Below are 14,060 nucleotides of genomic sequence, written 5' to 3' on the forward strand. Positions count from 1 at the left end.
GGGCCAGGGTGGGGGCGGGGGGCCGGGGGCCAGGGTGGGGGCCAGGGTGGGGCGGGGGGGGGGGCCAGGGGGGGGCGGGGGGGCGGGGGCCAGGGTAGGGGGCCAGGGTGGGGGCGGGGGAAGGTTTATACGGCCTCTTTTCCTCTCATCTGCAGCAGCGGCTTTCTCTCCTGTTTTTTCCTTTCTTTTTTATCACTGTCTGTCTCACCAATGCAGAGCCAGACGTCTCTACAAAAATATGCATCTCTTTCTCTCATTCTCTCTCTGCTCTCTCTCTGCTCTGTCCCTGTTTATAGCTGTAACGTGTCTCCATCTCTCTGCTCTGTCCCTGTTTATAGCTGTAAGGTGTCTCCATCTCTCTGCTCTGGCCCTGTTTATAGCTGTAAGGTGTCTCCATCTCTCTGCTCTGGCCCTGTTTATAGCTGTAACGTGTCTCCATCTCTCTGCTCTGTCCCTGTTTATAGCTGTAAGGTGTCTCCATCTCTCTGCTCTGTCCCTGTTTATAGCTGTAAGGTGTCTCCATCTCTCTGCTCTGGCCCTGTTTATAGCTGTAACGTGTCTCCATCTCTCTGCTCTGTCCCTGTTTATAGCTGTAACGTGTCTCCATCTCTCTGCTCTGTCCCTGTTTATAGCTGTAAGGTGTCTCCATCTCTCTGCTCTGTCCCTGTTTATAGCTGTAACGTGTCTCCATCTCTCTGCTCTGTCCCTGTTTATAGCTGTAACGTGTCTCCATCTCTCTGCTCTGTCCCTGTTTATAGCTGTAACGTGTCTCCATCTCTCTGCTCTGTCCCTGTTTATAGCTGTAACGTGTCTCCATCTCTCTGCTCTGTCCCTGTTTATAGCTGTAACGTGTCTCCATCTCTCTGCTCTGTCCCTGTTTATAGCTGTAACGTGTCTCCATCTCTCTGCTCTGTCCCTGTTTATAGCTGTAACGTGTCTCCATCTCTCTGCTCTGTCCCTGTTTATAGCTGTAAGGTGTCTCCATCTCTCTGCTCTGTCCCTGTTTATAGCTGTAACGTGTCTCCATCTCTCTGCTCTGTCCCTGTTTATAGCTGTAACGTGTCTCCATCTCTCTGCTCTGTCCCTGTTTATAGCTGTAACGTGTCTCCATCTCTCTGCTCTGTCCCTGTTTATAGCTGTAACGTGTCTCCATCTCTCTGCTCTGTCCCTGTTTATAGCTGTAACGTGTCTCCATCTCTCTGCTCTGTCCCTGTTTATAGCTGTAACGTGTCTCCATCTCTCTGCTCTGTCCCTGTTTATAGCTGTAACGTGTCTCCATCTCTCTGCTCTGTCCCTGTTTATAGCTGTAAGGTGTCTCCATCTCTCTGCTCTGTCCCTGTTTATAGCTGTAACGTGTCTCCATCTCTCTGCTCTGTCCCTGTTTATAGCTGTAACGTGTCTCCATCTCTCTGCTCTGTCCCTGTTTATAGCTGTAAGGTGTCTCCATCTCTCTGCTCTGGCCCTGTTTATAGCTGTAAGGTGTCTCCATCTCTCTGCTCTGTCCCTGTTTATAGCTGTAAGGTGTCTCCATCTCTCTGCTCTGTCCCTGTTTATAGCTGTAACGTGTCTCCATCTCTCTGCTCTGTCCCTCTCTAGAGTATTTTTCCGACCTGAAGGGGCGTGAAGACACTGACGAAGGCATCTACTGGGAGTTTTACGGCAGCGCCGTGTGTGGTGAGCACACACACACACACACACACACACACACACACACACACACACACACACACACACACACACACACACAGGAGAAGAGAGGGAGCGAAAGGAGCAGCAGGAAGAAGACAGAGAAAGACCCTCAGGTAAATCTCTGTGGGAGTCTCCTCGGAGTAGACCAGCATTGATCCAGGAGGACAAAATCAGAAAAAGAGAACAGTGGCTTCTCTTGTATCCGATAGATTTTCCCTCCCAGCTACGGAGCGAGCTACGCTTTCATGCCTACCTCCCCTCCTGCCTACCTCCCCTCCTGCCTCCCTCCTCTCCTGCCTCCCTCCTCTCCTGCCTCCCTCCTCTCCTGCCTCCCTCCTCTCCTGCCTCCCTCCTCTCCTGCCTCCCTCCTCTCCTGCCTCCCTCCTCTCCTGCCTCCCTCCTCTCCTGCCTCCCTCCTCTCCTGCCTCCCTCACCTCCTTCCTCCAAACCACAAGTATCTCCCATGTATTGCTTACGATCAATATTGATGGCCCATGTGGAAATCTAACTTGCAACCTTTGCATTGCCGACACCCACCGCGCTCCAACCAACTGAGATACGTGGATCTCAATGCCGCTCAGAAAGGTCTCCGGTTTTAACTAGTGATGCTATGGAGGTTTGAGCTCCAAAGAGAGAGAGAGAGGGAGGAGTAGCTACTACAGAATGGGCCCCACTCCAGCTGTTAGGAAAGCAAATTCCCTTCTCTCCCACTCCCTCTATCCTCCTTTCCCGCTCCCTCTATCCTCCTTTCCCACTCCCTCTATCCTCCTTTCCCGCTCCCTCTATCCTCTTCTCCCGCTCCCTCTATCCTCCTCTCCCGCTCCCTCTATCCTCCTCTTCCGCTCCCTCTATCCTCCTCTTCCGCTCCCTCTATCCTCCTCTTCCGCTCCCTCTATCCTCTTCTCCCGCTCCCTCTATCCTCTTCTCCCGCTCCCTCTATCCTCCTCTCCCGCTCCCTCTATCCTCCTTTCCCGCTCCCTCTATCCTCTTCTCCCGCTCCCTCTATCCTCCTCTCCCGCTCCCTCTATCCTCCTCTTCCGCTCCCTCTATCCTCCTCTTCCGCTCCCTCTATCCTCCTTTCCCGCTCCCTCTATCCTCTTCTCCCGCTCCCTCTATCCTCCTCTCCCGCTCCCTCTATCCTCCTCTCCCGCTCCCTCTATCCTCCTCTTCCGCTCCCTCTATCCTCCTCTTCCGCTCCCTCTATCCTCCTCTTCCGCTCCCTCTATCCTCCTCTTCCGCTCCCTCTATCCTCCGCTCCCTCTATCCTCCGCTCCCTCTATCCTCTGCTCCCTCTATCCTCCGCTCTCCACTCCCGCTATCCTCCCCTCTCCACTCCCGCTATCCTCCCCTCTCCACCCCCGCTATCCTCCCCTCTCCACCCCCGCTATCCTCCCCTCCCCACTCCCGCTATCCTCCCCTCCCCACTCCCGCTATCCTCCTCTCTCCACTCCCGCTATCCTCCTCTCTCCACTCCCGCTATCCTCCTCTCTCCTCCTCTCTCCACTCCCGCTATCCTCCTCTCTCCACTACCGCTGTCCTCCTCTCTCCACTCCCGCTGTCCTCCTCTCTCCACTCCCGCTGTCCTCCTCTCTCCACTCCCGCTGTCCTCCTCTCTCCACTCCCGCTGTCCTCCTCTCTCCACTCCCGCTGGCCTCCTCTCTCCACTCCCGCTGGCCTCCTCTCTCCACTCCCGCTGGCCTCCTCTCTCCACTCCCGCTGGCCTCCTCTCTCCACTCCCGCTGGCCTCCTCTCTCCACTCCCGCTGGCCTCCTCTCGCCACTCTCTCTGGCCTCCTCTCGCCACTCCCGCTGGCCTCGTCTCGCCACTCTCTCTGGCCTCCTCTCTCCACTCTCTCTGGCCTCCTCTCTCCACTCCCGCTGGCCTCCTCTCTCCACTCCCGCTGGCCTCCTCTCTCCACTCCCGCTGGCCTCCTCTCTCCACTCCCGCTGGCCTCCTCTCTCCACTCCCGCTGGCCTCCTCTCTCCACTCCCGCTGGCCTCCTCTCTCCACTCCCGCTGGCCTCCTCTCTCCACTCCCGCTGGCCTCCTCTCTCCACTCCCGCTGGCCTCCTCTCTCCACTCCCGCTGGCCTCCTCTCTCCACTCCCGCTGGCCTCCTCTCTCCACTCCCGCTGGCCTCCTCTCTCCACTCTCTCTGGCCTCCTCTCTCCACTCCCGCTGGCCTCCTCTCTCCACTCTCTCTGGCCTCCTCTCTCCACTCCCGCTGGCCTCTCTCCACTCCCGCTGGCCTCCTCTCTCCACTCTCTCTGGCCTCCTCCTCCACTCTCTCTGGCCTCCTCTCTCCACTCCCGCTGGCCTCCTCTCTCCACTCCCGCTGGCCTCCTCTCTCCACTCCCGCTGGCCTCCTCTCTCCACTCTCGCTGGCCTCCTCTCTCCACTCCCGCTGGCCTCCTCTCGCCACTCCCGCTGGCCTCCTCTCGCCACTCCCGCTGGCCTCCTCTCGCCACTCCCGCTGGCCTCCTCTCGCCACTCCCGCTGGCCTCCTCTCGCCACTCCCGCTGGCCTCCTCTCGCCACTCCCCGCTGGCCTCCTCTCGCCACTCCCGCTGGCCTCCTCTCGCCACTCCCGCTGGCCTCCTCTCGCCACTCCCGCTGGCCTCCTCTCGCCACTCCCGCTGGCCTCCTCTCGCCACTCTCTCTGGCCTCCCCTCTCCACTCTCTCTGGCCTCCCCTCTCCACTCTCTCTGGCCTCCCCTCTCCACTCTCTCTGGCCTCCTCTCTCCACTCCCGCTGGCCTCCTCTCTCCACTCCCGCTGGCCTCCTCTCTCCACTCTCTCTGGCCTCCTCTCTCCACTCTCTCTGGCCTCCTCTCGCCAATCCCGCTGGCCTCCTCTCTCCACTCTCTCTGGCCTCCTCTCTCCACTCCCGCTAGCCTCCTCTCTCCACTCTCTCTGGCCTCCTCTCTCCACTCCCGCTGGCCTCTCTCCACTCCCGCTGGCCTCCTCTCTCCACTCTCTCTGGCCTCCTCCTCCACTCTCTCTGGCCTCCTCTCTCCACTCCCGCTGGCCTCCTCTCGCCACTCCCGCTGGCCTCCTCTCGCCACTCCCGCTGGCCTCCTCTCGCCACTCCCGCTGGCCTCCTCTCTCCACTCTCTCTGGCCTCCACTCCCGCTAGCCTCCTCTCTCCACTCCCTCTGGCCTCCTCTCTCCACTCCCGCTGGCATCTCTCCACTCCCGCTGGCCTCCTCTCTCCACTCTCTCTGGCCTCCTCTCTCCACTCTCTCTGGCCTCCTCTCGCCACTCCCGCTGGCCTCCTCTCGCCACTCCCGCTGGCCTCCTCTCGCCACTCCCGCTGGCCTCCTCTCGCCACTCCCGCTGGCCTCCTCTCGCCACTCTCTCTGGCCTCCCCTCTCCACTCCCGCTGGCCTCCTCTCTCCACTCTCTCTGGCCTCCTCTCTCCACTCTCTCTGGCCTCCTCTCTCCACTCCCGCTGGCCTCCTCTCTCCACTCCCGCTGGCCTCCTCTCTCCACTCCCGCTGGCCTCCTCTCTCCACTCTCTCTGGCCTCCTCTCTCCACTCTCTCTGGCCTCCTCTCGCCAATCCCGCTGGCCTCCTCTCTCCACTCTCTCTAGCCTCCTCTCTCCACTCCCGCTAGCCTCCTCTCTCCACTCTCTCTGGCCTCCTCTCTCCACTCCCGCTGGCCTCTCTCCACTCCCGCTGGCCTCCTCTCTCCACTCTCTCTGGCCTCCTCTCTCCACTCTCTCTGGCCTCCTCTCGCCAATCCCGCTGGCCTCCTCTCTCCACTCTCTCTGGCCTCCTCTCTCCACTCCCGCTAGCCTCCTCTCTCCACTCTCTCTGGCCTCCTCTCTCCACTCCCGCTGGCCTCTCTCCACTCCCGCTGGCCTCCTCTCTCCACTCTCTCTGGCCTCCTCCTCCACTCTCTCTGGCCTCCTCTCTCCACTCCCGCTGGCCTCCTCTCGCCACTCCCGCTGGCCTCCTCTCGCCACTCCCGCTGGCCTCCTCTCGCCACTCCCGCTGGCCTCCTCTCTCCACTCTCTCTGGCCTCCACTCCCGCTAGCCTCCTCTCTCCACTCCCCTCTGGCCTCCTCTCTCCACTCCAGCTGGCATCTCTCCACTCCCGCTGGCCTCCTCTCTCCACTCTCTCTGGCCTCCTCTCTCCACTCTCTCTGGCCTCCTCTCGCCACTCCCGCTGGCCTCCTCTCGCCACTCCCGCTGGCCTCCTCTCGCCACTCCCGCTGGCCTCCTCTCGCCACTCTCTCTGGCCTCCCCTCTCCACTCCCGCTGGCCTCCTCTCTCCACTCTCTCTGGCCTCCTCTCTCCACTCTCTCTGGCCTCCTCTCTCCACTCCCGCTGGCCTCCTCTCTCCACTCCCGCTGGCCTCCTCTCTCCACTCCCGCTGGCCTCCTCTCTCCACTCACTCTGGCCTCCTCTCTCCACTCTCTCTGGCCTCCTCTCGCCAATCCCGCTGGCCTCCTCTCTCCACTCTCTCTAGCCTCCTCTCGCCACTCTCGCTGGCCTCCTCTCGCCACTCCCGCTGGCCTCCTCTCGCCACTCCCGCTGGCCTCCTCTCGCCACTCCCGCTGGCCTCCTCTCGCCACTCCCGCTGGCCTCCTCTCGCCACTCCCGCTGGCCTCCTCTCGCCACTCCAGCTGGCCTCCCCTCGCCACTCTCTCTGGCCTCCCCTCTCCACTCTCTCTGGCCTCCTCTCGCCACTCCCGCTGGCCTCCTCTCTCCACTCCCGCTGGCCTCCTCTCTCCACTCCCGCTGGCCTCCTCTCTCCACTCCCGCTGGCCTCCTCTCTCCACTCCCGCTGGCCTCCTCTCTCCACTCCCGCTGGCCTCCTCTCTCCACTCCCGCTGGCCTCCTCTCTCCACTCCCGCTGGCCTCCTCTCTCCACTCCCGCTGGCCTCCTCTCTCCACTCTCTCTGGCCTCCTCTCTCCACTCCTGCTGGCCTCTCTCCACTCCCGCTGGCCTCTCTCCACTCCCGCTGGCCTCCTCTCTCCACTCTCTCTGGCCTCCTCCTCCACTCTCTCTGGCCTCCTCTCGCCACTCCCGCTGGCCTCCTCTCTCCACTCCCGCTGGCCTCCTCTCTCCACTCCCGCTGGCCTCCTCTCTCCACTCTCTCTGGCCTCCTCTCTCCACTCCCGCTGGCCTCCTCTCGCCACTCCCGCTGGCCTCCTCTCGCCACTCCCGCTGGCCTCCTCTCGCCACTCCCGCTGGCCTCCTCTCGCCACTCCCGCTGGCCTCCTCTCGCCACTCCAGCTGGCCTCCTCTCGCCACTCCCGCTGGCCTCCTCTCGCCACTCCCGCTGGCCTCCTCTCGCCACTCTCTCTGGCCTCCCCTCTCCACTCTCTCTGGCCTCCCCTCTCCACTCTCGCTGGCCTCCCCTCTCCACTCTCTCTGGCCTCCTCTCTCCACTCTCTCTGGCCTCCTCTCTCCACTCCCGCTGGCCTCCTCTCTCCACTCCCGCTGGCCTCCTCTCTCCACTCTCTCTGGCCTCCTCTCGCCAATCCAGCTGGCCTCCTCTCTCCACTCTCTCTGGCCTCCTCTCTCCACTCCCGCTAGCCTCCTCTCTCCACTCTCTCTGGCCTCCTCTCTCCACTCCCGCTGGCCTCTCTCCACTCCCCGCTGGCCTCCTCTCTCCACTCTCTCTGGCCTCCTCCTCCACTCTCTCTGGCCTCCTCTCGCCACTCCCGCTGGCCTCCTCTCTCCACTCCCGCTGGCCTCCTCTCTCCACTCCCGCTGGCCTCCTCTCTCCACTCTCTCTGGCCTCCTCTCTCCACTCCCGCTGGCCTCCTCTCGCCACTCCCGCTGGCCTCCTCTCGCCACTCCCGCTGGCCTCCTCTCTCCACTCTCTCTGGCCTCCACTCCCGCTAGCCTCCTCTCTCCACTCTCTCTGGCCTCCTCTCTCCACTCCCGCTGGCATCTCTCCACTCCCGCTGGCCTCCTCTCTCCACTCTCTCTGGCCTCCTCTCTCCACTCTCTCTGGCCTCCTCTCGCCACTCCCGCTGGCCTCCTCTCGCCACTCCCGCTGGCCTCCTCTCGCCACTCCCGCTGGCCTCCTCTCGCCACTCCCGCTGGCCTCCTCTCGCCACTCTCTCTGGCCTCCCCTCTCCACTCCCGCTGGCCTCCTCTCTCCACTCTCTCTGGCCTCCTCTCTCCACTCTCTCTGGCCTCCTCTCTCCACTCCCGCTGGCCTCCTCTCTCCACTCCCGCTGGCCTCCTCTCTCCACTCTCTCTGGCCTCCTCTCTCCACTCTCTCTGGCCTCCTCTCTCCACTCTCTCTGGCCTCCTCTCGCCAATCCCGCTGGCCTCCTCTCTCCACTCTCTCTAGCCTCCTCTCTCCACTCCCGCTAGCCTCCTCTCTCCACTCTCTCTGGCCTCCTCTCTCCACTCCCGCTGGCCTCTCTCCACTCCCGCTGGCCTCCTCTCTCCACTCTCTCTGGCCTCCTCCTCCACTCTCTCTGGCCTCCTCTCGCCACTCCCGCTGGCCTCCTCTCTCCACTCCCGCTGGCCTCCTCTCTCCACTCTCTCTGGCCTCCTCTCTCCACTCTCTCTGGCCTCCTCTCTCCACTCTCTCTGGCCTCCTCTCGCCACTCCCGCTGGCCTCCTCTCGCCACTCCCGCTGGCCTCCTCTCGCCACTCCCGCTGGCCTCCTCTCGCCACTCCCGCTGGCCTCCTCTCGCCACTCCCGCTGGCCTCCTCTCGCCACTCCCGCTGGCCTCCTCTCGCCACTCCCGCTGGCCTCCTCTCGCCACTCCCGCTGGCCTCCCCTCGCCACTCTCTCTGGCCTCCCCTCTCCACTCTCTCTGGCCTCCCCTCTCCACTCCCGCTGGCCTCCCCTCTCCACTCCCTCTGGCCTCCTCTCTCCACTCTCTCTGGCCTCCTCTCTCCACTCCCGCTGTCCTCCTCTCTCCACTCCCGCTATCCTCCTCTCTCCAGTCCTGGAATCACAGGAATGTGAGTCATGAGGGTCTATTAGAGCCCACAACAAACTACCAATGAATCTCCCTCCTCTGTCCCTCAGACCACAGCCGACCCCCGTGTTAGAACAGAACAGCAGGGAGAGGACAGACAACCGCATTACATTCCTGCATCATATTACAAACGGAAGTTGAAGGTCATAATTCATCTTTCTCTGCGATTTGAGTGTCACCGTTGACAACTTTGTGGAAATTCTTCAAGGTCGTTTCAGATGTTGCCTGATGGACAATGCTAATTGTTCATTCCCTCTTCCCGCAAGAACACAACTAGATATTCCATGCTAATACCACAGCTAGTCCGGCGAAGGCAGCAGTGGATGAAGTGGGGGTGGATGGCTGCTAGGATCTCTCCACACCTGCATTATTCAACACACTGATACACACACACACACACCCCCCCCCTGCGGTCGGGTCGGTGGGCTGAGTGGAGCTAGGCGCCCCAGGGCAACACCTGGCTGCTTCATGCGATCATTGGAGAGAGGGAGGAAGGGAGGGTGTGCAGCCAGCAGTACAATGCTCTGACTGTGCCTGTTTGACGAGGCTGACCTTATCTGCCACAGCCATTTATCTCCAGCTCAACCCTGGCTGTGTGTGTTGTGGGGGGTGATGCAGGTGTAGACAGTCATGTGTGTTTCATTTGGAATGTTTGTATGTGCCCACCTGTTTGAGTTCTGTAACCTGGCGTGTCGACTACTCACCTGTCCTCGCCACTGATGCAGAATAGTGTTGTAACAGTGTGTGTGTGTGTGTGTGTGTGTGTGTGTGTGTGTGTTGCAGAGTCAAGTGAGGACCCAGCAGCCTATGACATCCTGGCTAACCCCCCAGGCCCAGGAGAGGAGGAGGAGGAGGACACGAGGCAGGGGTTTGAGTTTGAGTTCTCTGACCGACCCCTCCTGCCCTGCTACAACATTCAGCTCTCCCTCTCACAGGGGTAAGTGTGTGTGTGGAGTTTTTCCTTCCGGTTCTGACTCTAGTTTTGAATAGGTTTCTGTCCTGCAGTAAGCAAAATAATGAGCTTTAGTCTGTCCACCTGTGACCGCCATTATATTACAGTATTGTCACGCTTACCCAGCCCAGCTACATTATAACAGTGTTGCTGTTCTCACCAGTAACCCTACACTTCACCTCATGTTGGGTTCATCCATCCGTCCCTCCTCGCCCCGTTCCAGTGTGTTATTAAGCAGACAAGAGGAGGGATCATTATGATCAGGGTATCGATAAAGTCATTAGTCACGCCGACCTGGGGGAGGGCCATTAGTCACACCGACCTGGGGGGGAGGGTCATTAGTCACGCCGACCTGGCGGAGGGAGGAGGAGTGGGGTGTCATTAGCCAGGGGGCTCGCCACAGGAGGAAATGATTTATGTGGAGCGAAGAAGGGAGACTCTTTAATACTGTGGGTTGCTCTGATATGAGGGAGGAGAATAATTAGGGGGTTAGAGAGATGGAGAGGAACAGAGAGGGTGGGTAAAGAGAGACCGAGAGAGGAGGATGGATAGGATTTTAGCGAGAACGATGGGAGGATTGATAGGATGGTAGAGAGGAGGTTTGATAGAAGGATGGTAGAGAGAGAGATTTGATAGGATGGTAGAGAGAGAGAGAGAGAGGAGGTTTGATAGAAGGATGGTAGAGAGAGAGAGGAGGTTTGATAGGATGGTAGAGAAAGAGAGGATGGTAGAGAGAGGAGGTTTGGTAGAAGGATGGTAGAGAGAAATATAGAGGAGAAGATGGAGATGGACGCTACACAGCACGGCAGGCTGCCGTTAGCTGGAGACGTGTGTGAATGCAGACAGCGCTAATTGCCTCCCACACCGTTTTCCTCCTGGCCTCGTCACTCACCCTCTCTTCCTCCCCTCCCTCTCGTTCTCTCCGTCTTGGCTGCAACGCACTGTTCTGTGTAATCTTCAGTCTGAGCACTGCTCCGCTCTCTCTCTCCATCTCTCAGCGGAGCTCCCCTCCCCCACTCTTTCTTTCTACCTCGCTCTGCTCTCGTTCTCTCTCTCTCCTCTTGTCTCTCTCGGCTCGCTCTGCTCTTCTGGCTGATGCAGTATTAATGGATCTCCTGGGCTGTGAGGCCGGCCTGCGCTCTCTCTCTCTCTCACACACACACACACGGAGGCTCTCGGCAGCGCTTGCATTTACACTCCTCTCCCCATTCAGCTGCTCCCCAGCCGCAGCGCTACACAGCTAACCATTTCAAGTGCTATCGATTGAACAGCGCCTGTTGTTCGTCACATGCCCTACCGTGTGTGCGTGTGTGTGTGTGAGAGAGGGGGAGGTTACACACATCCATTCTCACATAAGGATTATTCACACACCAACTGAATTCACAGAGCGCCCCCAGAAAAGCCTTTGTGTTTATGTGTGTGTGACAGATGTTGAAAACCCCAACCACGGTGCTACAGCCCATAATTACAGCAAGTGTTGAAAAGCTTGAGCCACTGGTGTCACATCACAAGTGTAGAGCCGTGCTAACCCGTTCTCTCTCTCTCTCTCCTTCTCCCCCCCTCAGTCCCAGAAACTGGCTGCTCCTATCAGACGTCCTGAAGAGACTCAAAATGTCCTCCAGGGCGTTCAGGGCAGCCTTCGCCAATCTGGAGGTAGCAACCATCGCCGAGGCAGAGTTCTACAAGCAGGCGTCACTGTCGCAGCTCTTCTCGTGCCCCGACGAGCTCGCCGCCTTCCTCCCCGACAGCAAGGAGCTGCTGGACCTGGTTGAGACCAGCTCGGAGCTGGCTGCGCTGCTGGGCTCCTCGCTAGAGTGTTTGGACAACCGATGGGAGCCCAAAGGGGCCCGGGTCAAAGCTAAAGCCCGCTCGTGACCCTGAGATACACACACAGAGGGTGACTCAATAAGATCTACTTTCTCCTGAAGTGGGCACTCCTTCACTAGTTCCCACAAATCTGGTGCAGTTATTTGGCTAGTGGTAGTTTTCCACCATATTTCTTATACCAGTCCTTTCCTTTCAAATCAGTGAAGGGAAGTGAACACTTTAGGAGGAAGGAGAGAGCATTGGGACGTAGCCAACACACATGCTCCATGCGTATCTAGTGTACGTTCCCATGCCGTGTGAGGACTGGACGTTGAATACTGGACAATATCCCTTCAAAGAGGAAACCGACCCCAGCGCCACACAAACTGCATTTTTAAAATAAATATATTATATATGTATATGTATACATTAACAGACAATTTAATTTGTTCTATATGTATGTATGTGTATATATATATATATATATATATATATATATATATATATATATATATCTCCATACTGTATATCTGCTGCTTTGGTTGTCATGTTGTGGTCAGGTTGTCGGTTTTGACTAGGCTAGTGAACAGGTCAGGAGCAATGTGAGTCGAATTAGGACCTCTGAGGTTAAGGTTATTGTTTGACTTTGGATCATGGCAGTGCACTTGATTTGAGCTTTACCGACCCATCGGACTTTGTCAGGTGTTAGATAGATAGATATATATATAGAGGTGAACTGTGACAAAAACATTTTAGCACTCATGGCTCATCCCAAAGATTTGGGGATTTTTATTTTCAACATTGTCTAAAAACCTAGCTTTATTTGTCTCTTATTTATGACAATGAGGAATTAAGATATTTGATGTGGGTTTTTTGTAAAATATAAATGTAAGATACTACATGACATGTCAATTGAAGAGTGAGATTCATGCTTGAACTTGTAAATAAGATGACCATTTCAGTAACTGTTTTTCTGACTGGGGTGTTTGATTGATTTGTTTGTTTTGGCAATGTAAGTGTTTAAACTTTGTAATTAAATACACTATTATTTGTATTTATATTTTACAAAAAAGTTCATTTAAATAAATCGCAATAAAAGTGGACCTTTATCGTATTTTATTAATCTAAATCATTTTCATTTTTAGGTTTGTGAAATTCTGGTAATTTTCCCAAAATTCCCAGTTTTTCCAGAAATTCAGGTTGTAGGATTCCTCCCTGTTCTGGGACTCATCCAACCAGGGCTATGGAAAAACACAGTTTGTCACCTATTTATTTGGTCTGAAAAATACTTTACTATTCACATTTGCCACTATGAATAACCTACCTCTCAATTTTGAATAATCTACTATAGAAATACAGTGCTCCCACACAGCTTTCACTGTTTTTTCTTGAATCCTGGTTTTAACTTGCCACGCTGGCTCTCTCGCTCCACTCGGCTCTCGGGGCACTATACTTTCCATCCTTGTTGATCTTGTTAGGAAGAGGATGCGTCTTGTTGCCAGCAGGAATAGTTTGGTTCGAGTCAAAAGTATGCTAACCCTTGTCCCCAGGATCGCAAACGCTTACATTTTTACAACGCCCTTCCCTTCACACACACCGCTCTCTGTAGTTAAGTAGAAAAGTCTGTCAGAATGTGGGGGGAAATAGGACCTATCCTATTATTCCGTGGTTGTTGGTGGCCTTGAAATAACGACCGATGAATTATCTGTGTGGTGTGCTGCTAGTCATATCTCATGGTTTGTGTTTGCGTAATATCCAGATCAGTCTTTTACAAAGCCAGGCAGACTAACAAACACCGTCAACAAATTGACACAATCTACCCCTGCATAGCAGCGCCTGATTATCCGCAGGAATGCCTGTTTGCGCCAGATGCATGTTGTTTAATCTGTTGTCCTTTTCTAGCTCATCAAAATAAACCTTTGCTCTGACGCTTGTGGGTCTTGTTGATTTACCTCCGGTGTTTTATGTCCTAAGTATACGGATATGAAAATATCCCCTAGGCAACACACGTTTCCCCCGTCATATTTGATTTCCAAAAATAATGACTATACCATTATAGCCCAAATGTATTCGTGTGCTAGCATTGTCCGATAAAGTATGCCTATTTCAAATGTAGGCTAACGGCTATATCCAAAATCAGCCATCAATATTAGAAATAATCCAACCGTTTTTTGATGTAGGCTAACATCAATTAAGCGAACCGGTAACGTTTTCTCTTCTGCCACACCAATTAGCGAGGTTTGGCAAGATTTTCCCTCTCCTGGTCTTTTTTGGGGTGAAACGTGCGTAAACTACTTAATTAAAAAAAACTATAAATTACATTAGTGTGGTAATTATTTCCTTCCCGTCATCAGATTGGTGCTACCACGTGGGCTAATCCCCCGTTTATCTATTAGCTGTGACATTGGAGGCTCTGGAGCGCGGAGGGGCGTATAGAGAGGGGAGAGTGAGGGGGAGAGATAAAGGAAGCCTTGGCGGCAGTGCCCGGGCGCATCTGTTGAGAGACGAAGGGAGGGGGACCTGCACGCTCTCTACAAACATTTTTTACTGCTGTCATAAAGACGTGCGCGCACACACATTCTCGAACCTAGGCTTATATACAGTATTTATGCGCATGTGTCTGTCAAGAGGGAGGTCGGGCTGTGTAGCGGAGACCG

General features: G+C 56.5%; 1 protein-coding gene across 4 annotated transcripts in view; it reads left to right on the forward strand.

The window, feature by feature from the left end:
- Positions 1-12,506, forward strand: part of LOC106574692 (BCL-6 corepressor) — a 63,128-nt gene extending 50,622 nt beyond the window's left edge. For all 4 annotated transcript variants that reach the window (XM_045697990.1, XM_045697991.1, XM_045697994.1 and 1 more), the window contains 3 exons: positions 1,597-1,674; positions 9,429-9,582; positions 11,163-12,506. In XM_045697990.1, coding sequence (XP_045553946.1) covers positions 1,597-1,674; positions 9,429-9,582; positions 11,163-11,472 — 542 coding nt within the window. In that variant the 3' untranslated portion in view covers positions 11,473-12,506. The remainder of the gene's footprint in view (positions 1-1,596; positions 1,675-9,428; positions 9,583-11,162) is intronic.
- Positions 12,507-14,060: the final 1,554 nt, after the last annotated feature.

This window comes from Salmo salar, chromosome ssa16 (genome assembly GCF_905237065.1).
Source record: "Salmo salar chromosome ssa16, Ssal_v3.1, whole genome shotgun sequence".
Taxonomy (NCBI): domain Eukaryota; kingdom Metazoa; phylum Chordata; class Actinopteri; order Salmoniformes; family Salmonidae; genus Salmo; species Salmo salar.